At 39.8% G+C, this 15,006-nt stretch overlaps 1 protein-coding gene across 3 annotated transcripts in view; it reads right to left on the bottom strand.

Moving 5' to 3' along the window:
* Nucleotides 1-15,006, bottom strand: part of LOC139588979 (transducin-like enhancer protein 1) — an 81,041-nt gene that overhangs the window by 40,132 nt on the left and 25,903 nt on the right. For all 3 annotated transcript variants that reach the window (XM_071424866.1, XM_071424869.1, XM_071424867.1), the window contains exon 7: nucleotides 63-267. In XM_071424866.1, coding sequence (XP_071280967.1) covers nucleotides 63-267 — 205 coding nt within the window. The remainder of the gene's footprint in view (nucleotides 1-62; nucleotides 268-15,006) is intronic.

Below are 15,006 nucleotides of genomic sequence, written 5' to 3'. Positions count from 1 at the left end.
ATATAATTTGCAGCAATGTGCAAATTTGACAATGTCCTAATCAGGCCTGCCATGCCTCTCACCTCTGTGGTGGTCTGCATCATGATGCTTCTTGTCATCTTTTATTGCCAAGTGAGACTGCCCACCCAAAGCACTGGAGAGGGCAAGAAGGCCAGCACTGCTTCCAAGTGGAGGGATTCCTGGAGGCTGAAGTCCTGATGGATGCGGTGTTAGAGGCACTGGAGGTCCATGGCCATGGGAGAGATGCTGAGCCTGCAACTGCTGCTGCTGTTCCCAGTGGTATCATCATCCCCAGAAGAACAATGTACAGCAGACAGTTTGGGAAGGATAAGGCAGAAGTTTGGTTAATTATTGAGAATCTATAGTGAATTTTGACATTTATCTGTTTCGTCTTAATCTAGCCCCTCCCCTTTAACCCACTGCACTATATACACTGCATTGTATCATGCTGTCTGAGGACAACTCTGCTCACATCCCAGAAAAACTTATTTTGCAGCCTGACACATAAGTTCAGCAATTATAGGTTGTTTTGGGCAGCTGCTGCCCACCACAGCCTCTCTGACAACAAAGAACAGCAGCAGAAGAATCAAACACCTTTCCCTTCCTAGAGAAAGCCCTATCAGTGCTCTGAAAAAAAAAAATGTTCCAGCAGCAAGATTGGTTTAAACTCACATCCCTCTCTTTCCCCAGTTTGGAAACAGCAAGTATCTTTCTATCCTAAATATTAAAGAATGTAAAAGATACGATGAATTCCATATTTAGTAAAGTTTAATTTGTATTTTATTCTAGCCAAGGTTTTTAAGGGAAAGAAGGGAAATTATTCATGACTTAATGCTCTGTTTAGGAGCCAGCTCTGAGCTGAAAATCCAGGTACTTTAGATAGCATGGAATTCTCAACAAGAAACATGGTATTAATGAATACATCCACCTCTTTTAAAAGGAGCTTGCAAGATCAAAATCATAATGAGTGGACACACAACCCTGTAACCAATCTGCTAAAATAATCCGTACGTAATTTTAGAAACAGAGTTTTTACATTAGAACGTCTTCCCCATAGTTTAAATATTAAGATATTTTCTAGTTAAAGCTTCCATGGTTTTATTAATGTTTACCAAGTTCAGCTATCCATTTAATTTGCCTAAAATGCTTAGCACAGAGTTTTTTTTAGAAAATGAAGCTTCAAAAACACCTTTATCTTAGTCATAGCTCCCATAATCTGCTCCAGATTAACAGGTATTCTGCCTCTCTCTCCTGCTTCCTTGTGTCTGGACATATGAATAGAAGATAGAACAATCCTCTCCACCTTGGCCACTCTCCACTGTCCGTCTGCTCAAGGCAGATACCAGGAAAAAGCTAGAGTGCCATCCAATTCATGGGATCAAAAAGGAGACAAATAAAAATATGTCTGAACAGGATTAACTCAAGTTTGACCAGGTGAATGCTGTGGTCCTGTAACAGCATGTAAAATTTTTACAGTACTGCTGGTAGCTACTGAAATCATTCCAGGACTGCAGTTTACAATATTTCATGCCAAAAAAACCTCAACTCAAAATAATGCAGAAATATTTAATCTGTTTCTTTATGTGTGAAGTCCTTTCAAGACAACCAGTCAACAATACCTGTGTAACATCTACTGGCACAAGGATGAATTTATTTATCACTATTTATATATATTACTACTGAACTCCTACACTTTTACTTCTCATAACCCCATCCTAAGACATGCCTTGAGCTGTTTATAAAATTATGCAGACACAGGGTCTGACATTCAAGAACTCTGCACTGCACTTGCTAATTTTTCACTTTTCTGCTGTCCCAACTGTCATGCATTTACTTATTTTAAATTACAAGACAATCTTTAATTGTCTTGTAATCTCTAAATTACAATCTTTAAATTTACCACAATCCATTTAGTCAATTCTGTAAAGCCACATATTTATCAAATCTTTCTCACACACATATCAGGAATTTATTTTTGAATGCTGCATAAAAAGCCATGCTAGTATACACTTCAAAACATACATCTGATCATCACCCTTCTCAGTTTGCTTAGAAACAAGGTAAAAGAGAACTTATTCTTCTTCTTCTTCTAATTTAATGTGTTTACAAAAGACAACATTTTGAAGGAAGCATTAGGAATCATTTTGATTTTAAAGTAGTTAACACAGTAGACCACTTTCTACAATATCAAACAGTTTTTGCTAGAGAAGCTTCACTTAACTGAAGAACTATCAGTAAGGAGCACTGTAAGGTCTGACAGGTCTGTAGAGGTTTGGTTTGGAGGTTTTGCCTGTTTTTTGAATACAGCCTCTAAAGAGCAATATGACATCCCTCTCCACACTGACTTTAACAAGACTTCAGTAGTTTCTAGCATATTTCCTCAAAACAGGTGATAACCTGATATTTTGGCTGTCTCTCTCAGAGATGGTAACTTAGTCACCTCCTCCCTCACTGACCACTTCAGCCAGGTCAGTCATCTGCACTCTAGCTCTGAGGCAACTTCAATGAGCAGTACTGTGCAGCATTGTTGGCATCAGTCTAACTTGTCCCCAGCTGCACTATCACCCCACATTACCTAGTTTTATGTGCAACTGCCTAAGAATAAAAATTGATTTATTCCTTCCAAACTCATTTCATGGCAAAAAGGCTCCTCCCTTCTCCAGCAATAAACCCAAACTAGCTTCTTTTGCAGAGTGACTACGGGAAGGTTGAAACTGGGAACAGGAGTTAAATTGTTTCCATTCTTGCCCCTACGATTTGGGAAGTGTAGGAGGATAACCCTTATTCATCTCTATCCTGCTTGGGTTTAATTAGCAAACAAGTTAACACACTTGATTTCAACAAGCACAAGTTAACATTTTAAGAAATGTCAGGGGCATGTTACCTACCATTTCTCTGGCTCTGGCTTGTAGCCTACATACCACACATTATGAAAGTCTGAGAAATGAGGAACAGATAAATGCTCTATAAAAGGTTCTTAAGCTGAGAGTGGAAGGGTTGGGTCCTGTGCTCTCTGGTGGTGTTGCACACAGATAGGGGGGAGCAATGGGCAAGGTGTGGTGTGAGAGCTGCAAGTGCATTGCAGAGCTGCCCTGCACATTTTTGTAGCTTTGCAAATGTTTAGTTACAGGCACGGTACACAAAGATCTGTAAATATGGCACTATATGAAACTGACTTAAAACTGAAATCCTGATCATGGTCTTTTAAGCCACCAAAGTTATGATCTGATTTCATGTTTATTATCTGATGTTCATTGCTGTTCAGGCCTTTAATATACTGATTTATTGCTTATGTGTTATTTATTCATAACAGGTTTGAAGTTCTCCCTAAGAGATGAAGGATCATTCATAAAGATGATCCTTTCCAGAAATTCATATTATTTTTATTTAAAAACCGTAATTTTTAAAAGCATATTGTATTATCTTTGTAGAAGGGATAATAGGAATATGTGCTGCACACAAAGGAAGAAAATAAAGAATAGGGAGAGGGATAACAGCAATGTTCACCAGATGCATTTAGTAACTAAACATTTGCCATAGTAGATCCTACAAATAATTATGTTATGCATATAATCACTTTCCCATCACTTCAAAGACACTAATGCCTGCTCTGTAACCTTTTAAAGCTTAGCAGCAGTAAGATATAAAATGGAGTAGGCTGGCAGCAGTATCATGGTCTACTAGGCATGTTCATTAGCAGTTAATTAAAAACTAGACATCTGCCATAAGAAATGTGCTCAAAAAAGGATGAGTAACAGGTCTGTCTTAGTACCAATTATTATCATTACTTGCAGAGCAAAGGCTGTGTCCACTTTCAGAGGAAAGTGGGAAGGTAGAGAAGAGTGCAATGATGCATACTTAAGTGACTGCACTTAAGATAATTAGCCACAGCAGTGATTTTAAAAATATCTGTAGTTCACCCACCATTTTGTTACAAACCCAGAAGTTCTTCATATTTGCGAAGGGAGAAAAGGAATTACAAACTCATATTACTGTACTGTTTAGATGTAGGTTCTATCACCTCAGTTTTTTATTTCCCACTGTCTCCATAACTAAATGGTAAAGACCCAAAACTCGGCATATAAAAACAGCATTTTTGTCTCTGAGCAAGCACCTCCTAACAATTTTAAAGGTAGTACAGCTTTTTATCTCCCACAGTTTAGGCAAAGTCCAGCTATGAAGAGATCTTTAATCAAGACTTAAAATGTAGAATTAGATTTTCAATCTCCGACAAAGACTTCCAAAGACAGAGTTAGTATGTCTCTGTGAAACAGAGCTCCTATAATTAAACAGTGATAGGTCTCCCTTAGGCTCCTTGCTCATAAAGACAGAGAACAAGCTCTTACAATCCCACTCATCACTTTAAAGCAGCTCTGGTGAGGTCTCAAACTTTGATTTTGATTTTACTTTGACACCTTTTCCACTTAAATATATGGTTTTTAATCCTTATCATTAAGCACTTAGAGCATTCTTCTGTTCATAAACAGATGTATAATGTACTCTTCTGTATCTCTTGAAAAGCATTGAATTAAAAATTCAGATATTACTGTAAATGAATGGTGGAAAAAAGGCTATGCTTTGTCCCAGACTACAAGAGCTGTCTTCTCTTGTGCTTTTTCTAAATAAACACTTGAAAAATAAACACAGAAAAATTTTTCCAAAATCTTATCAGCACTAGCATCAGTAATACTATCAACAGTTGCCTCCAATTTCCATAGAGGTGTTCTGAAAAAATATCTGGAAAACGCAAGACATTTAGAGAGCTAAAATGTAAAGGATGCTATTTCATGTCAGCTTTTGTAAAATGGAAGAAATGTGATTTTGTTCAACTCAAGCAGACAAAAAGACATGAGAGAAAAACACATATTACTGGGTTCAGTTTCATTATCATATTCACTTCTTTTCCAAAGGAACATCTTCCAGTCTTTCATTTACTTCCTTGAATTTCTTAGGGAAATGAGTGCCTGCATCAAATATCTGCAGCCACTAAACACAAGAGGGACACTGTCTGAGCACGTACAGGTAGTTGATCAAGGAATAACCTTTTCCCTCACTGTTTAGAAATATTCTTAAAACCAATATTTCAAATAAGGAAGTAACTCAAGACTATGCTCCTTTCACATCCCATCCCTCATCCTAAAAAAGCCAACAGCTCTGTATGTACAATCCACTGTATGAGCAGTCAAATTTGGCAGGAGGAAACTCAACAGAGTTTCCAACTCTAAGCTGTTAAATAATACTTACATTTAAATTTCTGTAAGGACTTTCTAAAGAGTATTTCAGCTATAGGGAAGAACATGTTTCAGGACAACAAACAAGCACTTGGAAGAATATATTCACATTCTTCTACAGAAGTGGACATGGGAAGAGTAAAATATACCATTTACTTAAGGCTTCTGGCATTTCTTTGATATGGCCCCTCACAAAATTCTTGCCACTCAAAGAAATTGTGCATTGAGGGATGGATTATTACATGGATGAGGAACTGGATGGATGACTGCATCTGAAGAGTCAACGAAACTTAACCCAAAGAGTCAATGGCTTCACACCTCTGTGGAAAATAGTAATGAGCTGAGTCCCTCAGGAGCCCAAAATGTGACCAACACTACTCAATACCTTCATCAATAATACAGGAAATGGGACTGAAAAAACTGTGCCTTCTGCAAGTTTGCAGATGACACCAAGCCAAGCAGTGCAATTGATTCACTTAAGGGAAGGGGTGACATCAGGAAGGACTTTGACAGGCCCAAGAAGTGGGACCATCTTATGAGGTTCTCAAAAGGTTCCACAAGGCCAAATACAATGTCTGGCACTGACCTGTGACAATTCCTAGACTGGGGGGATGAAGGGCTTGGGAATGGCCCTGCTGAAAAGGACTGGCGGGGGCTGGAAGATAAATCATTGGATTACTGCATCCACAGCCCAGAAAGCAAACTGTATCCTGGGCTGCATAAAAAGAATTTGGCCAGCAGGTCAAAGGAAGTGGTTCTGTTCCTCTTCTTCCCTCTACATCGTGAGATGCTTACTGAAGTACCATGCCCTGCTCTGGGGTCTATAGTGCAAGAAAGACATTAACGGGAGGTTCAAAGAAGGCCCACAAAAATGATCTGAGAGGGCTGGAACACCTTTCCTAAGAAAAAAATACAAAGTTGGGCTTGTTCAGCCCGAAGGCTCCAGGAACACCTTACTGAGATCTTTAGATACAAAGTGTGTCTGTAAGAAAACAGAAAGAGACTTTTTTCCAGAGCCTGTAGCTACAGAACAAGAGGCTGTGGTTTTACACTGAAAGGTGGTAAGTTTACATTGGACACAATCACAAAACTTTTATGTTGTGGGTGGTGAGCCACTGGATGCCCCATCCCTGGAAGTGCTCATAGTCAAGTTTAGATGGGATTTTGAGCAACCTGTCTTGTGAAAGGTGTTCCTGTCCCAATGGCAGAGGGGTTTGGTTTGATCCTTGAACGTTTCTTCCAATCCAAACCTTTCTATCATAGGTAAACAGATTTATTTATGAAACACCAAATATGAATCACTTACTGCTCCATTTCCCAATTTTGCTTTGGCAGCAGCTGTCATGTTTCCTTCTTGATGCTTCTACATGTTTATTTTTCCTTGATAATATCACAAAGAAAGTGTGTTAATAGTCCCCACAAGACACTTCCTTCTGACCTATTTCAGCCCTAATCTTCAGTACCACTGCAGCAATTTACAAAACTAAGGTCTGAGTTTGCTTTCTTTTGCTGACTGTACACAACTGTGAACAGTGGCTGATACACCAGACAGCTGAGATCACATTCACAGACAACTCAACAGGCTGGAAAAATGGACTCACAGGAATCTCACAGTATTCAACAAGGGCAAGTGCAATATCCTACACCAGGAGGAACAATACCATAAATTCACTTATGTTGGGATCCACACAGCTAGAAAGCAGCTTTGCAGAAAAGGTCCTTCCATACCAAATTGTGCATGAGTCAGCAGCAATGTTCCCTTGCGGAAAAGCAGGTGAATCTTGGGCTGCATCAGACAAAGTATTGCAGCAGGTCTAGAGAGGGGATCCTTCTTTACTTTTCACTGTGGAAACTACAGCTGGATTACCATGTCCTGTTCTGGGTTTCTCCTTACATGAGATATGAACAAAACAGAGAGCATCCAACAATCTAAGTAGTCTCAGGTCTCTCAGCCCCTCCTCATATGACATACCCCAGTCCCTTACCTTTATAGACCATCACCAATGACGACCTGATGAAAGGCAAGAGGCAAGACTAACACATGGGAGTTCTTCTTGAACATTAGAACATACTCATTTTTGACTGAGCCCTTGCACAGGCTACCCAGGGAGCTTTGGAGTTTCCATCTTTGAACATATTCAAAAGCTGTATGGACATGGTCCTGCATAACTGGTCCTCGGTGGTCCTGTTTGAGCAGGGGCAAGTAGGTCAGATGACTTCCAGTGGTCTCTTCCAACCTTACCAATTTTATGATTTGCAGCCTGCAGAATCACAGAACACCTGAGGCTTTAAGGGACCACAGGGGGACATCTGGTCCAGCCTCCCTACTCAAGTCAGGTCATCCCAGAACATGTGGCAAAGGATCGTGTCCATGTAGTCCATGTAGCTCTCCAGTGAGAGAGACTCCAAAACCTCTCTGGACAATCTGTTCCAGCACTAGGTCACCCACAAAGTAAAAAAGTTCATCCTCATATTCAAATTGAACTTCCATGGCATCAGTTTGTGACAGTGGCCTCTTGTCCTATTGCTCAGCACCACCGAGCAGAGCCTGGATCCATCCACAGACACTCTCCCTTCAGATACGAATAGACTATGATAAGGACATCACAGTCATCTCAATCATCTCTTCCCAAGGCTGAACAGGCCCAAGTTTGTAAGCCTTTCTTCATAAGTGAGATGGTTTAGTTCCTTAATCAACTTTGCAGCCCCCTGCTAGTGACAGGCCTGCCACTAGACCATGTGCCAATTCTCACTGCTTACTGTTGTCTCCCTGTTTAAACAAGTTTTATAAAAGTGAGTCAGATACTACTATAATTTCTTAATTTTCCAACTACTTCCTTTGAAATATTTGTTTATTTTGGTCCATCTGGTTTCCTTGCTTCCTTGTCTTCTAAATCCTTTATTCTGACAGGAAGAAAACCACACTCTACAACAGTAAACAAACTCTAAAGTGCCCACCATTGCATGTCTAGCTCATGAACCAAGAATGTGAGTTAGTAGAAGTTGTTTGAAAACTATCCTTATGTGTACAAGCCACAGTGCCTAATGTGGGAAGAGAATGTCCCTTCAGAAACAAAGAATAGTGTCTTCAGCAAGTCTCTTCCATCTATAAACCACATGAAATGTCATTGTGCTACAGAAATTTAAGTCCATAAAAGGACAACATTGGCAAAAGCTAGTCAAAGCCATATATTTCACACATATAGAATTTGTGTGTCAGTGGCATGATTATTTAAAGGCCCAACTATCTCATGGGTAAAATCCTGTCCATTTTTCATGCTTTATTAAAGGAAATGTACAGGTTAGTGTCTTAGGGTCTTCACACTGATTTTCCACTCCCACAGAAAAGCCAAATGACACCCACAATTTAGTGGGAAGAGAATTTATGTCAGAAAGCAAATATCCAAGTCAGAAAGAAGATGTAAGTTAACTCAAGTCTTAAATTTCTGAACAGAAAGCTCTTCAAAATTTTTCCTATTTCCTGTTTTCACTTGTTCAGACAATGCAAACCACACTAATAAGTATCAATTCCACAACAACATTTTTAAGCAGTAAAGGGTTGCATAAATTGCCTCTCATAAAACCGGAAACTGATGTTATACAGGGATAAAGGCAGCTTGCACATACATTCCCCAAACAGCCATTTTCTCGCAAATAATTTCAGTTCTAAGGGAAGAAATAAGACAGATAAGCTGTATTTCAGTGCTCCACTTCAAGTACAGTAAGCTCTTGTGTCACTTTAACTATTAAAATAAAAAAATAAGATGCAGAAGGTCCAGCAAAACGTTAAAAGTAGTCCATGAACCGACTTCAAAACAACATGAAGCCTGACTGGAAGCATGTACCCCAAGGTTCAAAATGACTCCACTATTGTTTAACTTGCTTATCAGTGACTCAGACAAAGGGACAGATGCCTCCTCAGCAAATGTGTCACTGATGACACAGAGCTGGAGCAGTGGCCATACCCCAGAGTAGAGTCTTTCAGAAGGGCCTCAAAAGGGTGGAGACACGGGCAGAGAGGAATCTTCTGAAACTCAACAAGGGCAAATACAGGGTTCTGCACTGGGGAGGAATCACCCCAAGCACCAGCACAGTGCTGGAAAGCAGCTCTGTGGAGAAGGACCTGGGGGTCTGCTGTCCATGAGCCAGCAGTGTGTCCTGGTAGCCAAGAAGGCCAATGGTGTCCTGGGGTGCTTTGGGAAGAGCAGTGCCAGCAGGACAAGGGAAGTAATCCAGCCCCTCTATTCAGCCCTAGTGAAGCCTTCACCTGGCGAAGTTATTAAGGTGATTAGGGAAATGGAACACCTCTCATATGAGGAAAGGCTGAGAGAGGCCTCAAGAAGAGGTGACAGATGGGTACTTGTCAGTGTCTGGCAGTATCTCACGAGAAGGTGTCAGTGGATGGGTCCAGGCTCTGCTCAGAGGTGCTGAGCAATAGGACGAAAGGCAATGGGCACAAACTGATGCACATGAAGCTCCACTTGAACACAAGGAAGAACTTCTTTACTGTGCAGGTGACCGAGCACTGGCACAGATTGCCAAGAAAGGTTTTGGAGTCCCCCTCAAGGGAGAGATTCAAGAACCATCTGGACACAGTACAGTGCCATGTGCTCTAGGATGACCTGGCTTGAGTAGGGAGGTTGGACCAGATGTCCCCCTGTGGTCCCTTCCAACCTTACCCATTCTTGGATTCTGATTCTGTATATATGTATTCTTTGGCTTGCATTCTGAAATATTTTCTACTTTTATGAGAAATTTTGAATTTTTTCAACATAAAGAGAATAAAATTCTTTCAACACCAGAAAGGCTTGGGCTGCTCTTAATTACATGGCCAGTACCAGTCTATACACAGTACTTTTGCTGAATCACAGGATCCCACTCTTAAATTTTAATTATGTAGTTAGTTTTACACCTACAGAACTAGGAAACAAGTCCTCAGCGCTTCCCAATGTAATTCAAAACGCATTTTGAAATTAATATTCAAGGGTAATTTATTTATCATTGATTCTTTTCCACATTACCACTATATATCGCAAGGGAGAAATGACTCTTATCTTTCCCTTTGTTGTTCAAATCTGAGCTGCAGCTCTTATCATCTCTGGGCCTTCCTGTCTTACTGTAAACAGCTAGGTTTCACTGCCTTTCCTCCTGGCATCTTCAAGGGCAAGCCCAGGCACCAGAATTAGAAAGATAAGAGATAATACACTTCAGATCACTTTTGTAAACAGTAAATGACAGGTGTGGGTGGCCTCACCCAAATGATTCTCCACCACACCCACTGAATAAGCCCATCGGCTATTCTTCCACTAAAGTGACCAGCAATGAACTATTTAACAGATTTTTAGTGATAATTCTTAAATGGCAGGATTTCCCATTATCATAGAGGGAATAATCATATAGCGCTGCCAGCAGGACTGGCGTTTTCACCTGAGTAGGTCTGCACTAGCAGCCTCTCTAGGCTGGGGAGCCTCTGTGGATCATCCCACTGCATACAGGGAGAGCCCTGCAGCAAGGACGCAGGGCATTGCCAGCAGATGGAATTCTTCCAGTCCAGTGACATCTTCTCCCCAAGGTGCATTAACACTCCCCTACCATAGCTGCACCCACACAAAGGCTTTTGCCGATAGAAAAGGGTTTTCTTCCTTCCCCTGGGCTTTTAGGCAATGCAAGTCCACCTAAAACTGTAGGTTGTACCACGGGCAGTGCAGACCCACTGAAGCATGAGTAGAGCAATACAACAAGCAGCCCACAAACTAAAGAAGCCCTTTTTTTATGTATGTACAAACACACCATACTTTATATGACATATACACAATATTTTACATCTTAATGTATCACTAACATATTGCTACATACATCTTTTATTATATATTACATGTACTGTTCTGTGTATGTTACATACATATATTGAGTGTTTATGCTTCTATGTAAAAATGTAGCTCTTCAGTGCATTTGAACATATAAAAAAATGTGTATTGCAGGGCTCATTTAAGATTAATACCTGTCTCAAATACTTCATAGCAAAAGAAACCTCAAAAAACCAAACAGAACTGAATCAGAAGACCATGTTTTTAAGGCTCCTTGTATTAATTATGTTATTTACCTTGTTTTTAACTTAGTTAAAATCTTGTTGTTGGTTTTTTTTCATTTCTTTGGCTGAATTCTGAAGAAATAAGGGATAAACAGCTAAGCCAAAGGCAACCAGGACAGAAGGACTGCCACAATGGAAGAGCCAGACAAGCCTTTGTAAAAAACAGATGCCACAGGACAGGAAGGGTAGAGTCAGAGTCACCACAGAAAAAAATGATCCTTGCTTGGGAAAACATGTCTCCACCAAAGGACTTCCCAGACTCTAAGAGAAAGTAATAAATTCAGAACCGCAGTCTAAAAGTGGCAGAAATGACCTTAAAATCTCCTGGTCCAGACAAGACAAAGGCTGGTTTTCTGAAAACATTCATGTTCCTGTATCACTGTCAGTGTAAGTCAGTTCAAGAACAAAGCTCTTCTTTAATTTTAGACAAGTACACGTTGCCTTCTCTGAAGGCTCAGATGCAAGCCTGAAGTCTCTAGAATGAAGCTGTCAGCACCACTGCTTCTGCTCTGCAGAAACTGCCAGCACATTTCATTTCTGCGGCAATCATAAATTCCTGCTATTACTCACCTTCTAACCTCAAATCTAGTATTTGCCTTTTTAGCTACTGTTAGCATACCACCACCATCCAACAACACTTCAAAAGCATGCTCCTACTGCACAGTTGCCAAAAACAACTAGTTCAAGCATGCACCAATTTGGAAATTACTTACAGATATTGCTCTAGAGGGTTTTATTACTGACGTATGATTATCTTAAAAAGTATTTATTTTCCTTTCAGGCACTTTTAGTCTCCAGAAATTTAACTCTTCCTGAACATGACAGAAATTATTAAGTAGCAAGGCTTTTTGTAAATTAAAATCCACAAGGTAAATAGAGGATTTGAAATTATACTTACTATCCTTTTGTCCCAGCTACTACTAACTACAAAAACAGAGACAATAACAAATTAAAAATATGACAGTCATGAGAAAAGCAGCACACCAATCTTTATTTAGTGTTCCAAGCCAAGACCAGAAACTTGTATGTTTTCTCTTCATTCCACAACAACTTTGACACACAAAACAATTACTTCTGAACAGGCATTTAAGCACTTTTGTTAATTCTTGCTTTTACTTACTAACTATTGCTGCTTGTAAGTACTCAGTCTGAAAAGCCAGTTAGCCAGCACCTTTATAAATAGTATGAGGTACTGTTTCAGGCAGTTGAGTATTAATTTCAGGCAATTAACTGTTATACAAGATAATGACCTTGGTAGTTCAGCAAGTACTCTGAAAATTCCAAAATAATGCAGTTACTAGATAGCAGAAATTCTGGAATTGAAACAAACTCTTATGCATATTGAAGAGTTATTGTGTAAAAATCATATCTTTGTCATGCCTTTACTATCTCCTAAAGTTATCCTAACTGCCTATGCTAGCCTCTCTGTAATCAAGAATAAGGAAAGCAAGCTTCTTGTCTAGTCCTCCCACAGCCCCTATCTCAAGTCTGTCTTGCTCTTCTTCCATGAAAAACACAGCAAGCAGGTTGCTATTTTCTTGTACAATTCCAATATCTAACATTTACAGTACTTGTGTCCCCCTATTCTTCCTCCACCTGCATCTTTGTCTGCACCTTCCTGCTCTCAAGTGACCCACTGTTGACACTGTCACCTAGTCACAAGTGCATTTTGCCTGTGCAGTCCACATTACTCCCATCCACGCAGTGGCAATTAGTTCACCTCAGTTTATCAGTGTTTTCTTCTCAAAAATCTGTATGTTTCATTCTTTGCACCACTTTTACTGCAAAGCAGGTCAACCTGCAGCTCTACATTGTTCAACATACTAAGTCCCTACAACTTTCTCTACTCCTACTCACGCTGGGATGGGCCAGCTCCGTGAACAGAACCATCCTTTGTCCTTACTCAACTAACTTCTTTACATTTCATTTCTCCTCACGCACAGTCCAAGCTGAATTCTTCTTTTGTCTGCACCAACCAGAGTTCAGCTCTCCCACCCAACTCCTTCCTCCTCCCAACAGATCACATTTCCAACTACTTTCCAGACAAGTACTAAAGGTTACATCATATTTTATCTCAGCCTACTGACTCTCTATCTACTCCAATTCCCCAACATATCTCACTAAGTATGAAAGCAAAGCAGACATTTTTAAGAGAGAAAAATTACGTACATCTCTTAATTTTGTCTCCTTTTACTTAAAAACTTCATTTTTATGAATATTATCCACTTTAACACTATTTTCAAAGCACGTAAGCTATTCTGCTTATACACTTGAATCAAGAGAGGTGAGTTAAATCACTTTCTAGAGGAAGTAATACTTTCCTCTAGGATTATATAACTTACCCCCTATGCCAATTACATTTATGAATACATACGCATAGTGCTCCAACCACATTCTGCAAATTCTTTCAACTGCACTATTCCAGCACTTGTATACAACTTCAGTCCCTTATATTTCACCAAAACCATTCTTTCTAAACCAGCCTAAACAGAATCATTTGGAGTCAAGTACACAAAATGAATCAATCAACTCTCCAATATCAAATCCTTCTATCTAACCCTTCCTGAAACCACATGTTCCAATTAGACTTTCTTTTTTTCACTGTTATCACACACACATTTTACCACCAAAATTACTTCACCTCTGCTGAGAAACAGACCAATTTTGAGATCTACAGCATTCAAAGTGTACACAACACCCACTCAATAAGAAGGAATCTAGCAAGTGGTACCAACACACATTTGGTGCCCCCTATGTTATCCCATAAGAATCTGCCCTCTCTCAGCATTCACATTTGCAGCTGCATATCTTCAGGTCTTAGCACTAGTTAACAATACTTTTGTTCAACTGTTACACTTTCACTCTTTTTCTGAAAGCCCTTAGGCTTCACAAATTTGCACTGTATATTTGGTCCCACCTTTGACTTGCAGTTTAGATACTAGATCTTATGAGAGCCACCTGAAGTTCTTTTGTTTTTGGACAAGAACCAAGGTAAACTTTTTCCATCCAACCCACATGAAGGTCTGGCCATGAACCCACTTTTTCCATCCTCCCACAAGGGAGGTCTGGCCTGCAACTCAATTCCATTTGACTTTTGGATGAAATTTTGCTCTCTCCAGAATGACTGAGAATACCTTCTTCTGCAGAAAATTGTCCTGTTTAGATACTACCTTCCTCTATATTGCTGCTCCAAGATTCTTCATTTCCCATCTGTCCACCAAGAGTGGGTGTGTGGGGGTGAGGTGCCAAGAGGAAACCAAGTTTGATTAATACTATTCTTTCATATTTTACACACCTTCTACCAGATTTTTTCTTTTGAGTAGGTAAAGCTACCAATACATATCAATACCACTTCCATATTTTTCCTCCAAGCTTAGTGGCACCATCAGTAAAAATCTGACCATTGTTTGGGGACTGATATTCTGAGAACACTCATTATCATGCTGACAGGTACCTTCCTCCTGTGTTTTCTACTTTAAACTGGTAAACTAAGTTGGGTAGTTACTAAAAGTACCATGAATCCTAGGATTAAATTAAGGTTTCTATGTGTTCTCAAGTATGAAGAATAACCCAGGATGTTGCTACACAATAGAGCTCCTATTGCCAGAGTTCAGTAATTTAGACCTGCAGTTATGGAGTTTAAGTTAAAAGTGAGGAGAGTGTCTTGTGCTCACTAGATCTCAT

The sequence above is a fragment of the Agelaius tricolor genome, unplaced genomic scaffold, assembly GCF_023055355.1.
Source record: "Agelaius tricolor isolate 1412-34295 unplaced genomic scaffold, bAgeTri1.0.p SCAF_4, whole genome shotgun sequence".
Lineage (NCBI taxonomy): Eukaryota > Metazoa > Chordata > Aves > Passeriformes > Icteridae > Agelaius > Agelaius tricolor.
This window is presented reverse-complemented; position numbering and strand designations above follow the sequence as displayed.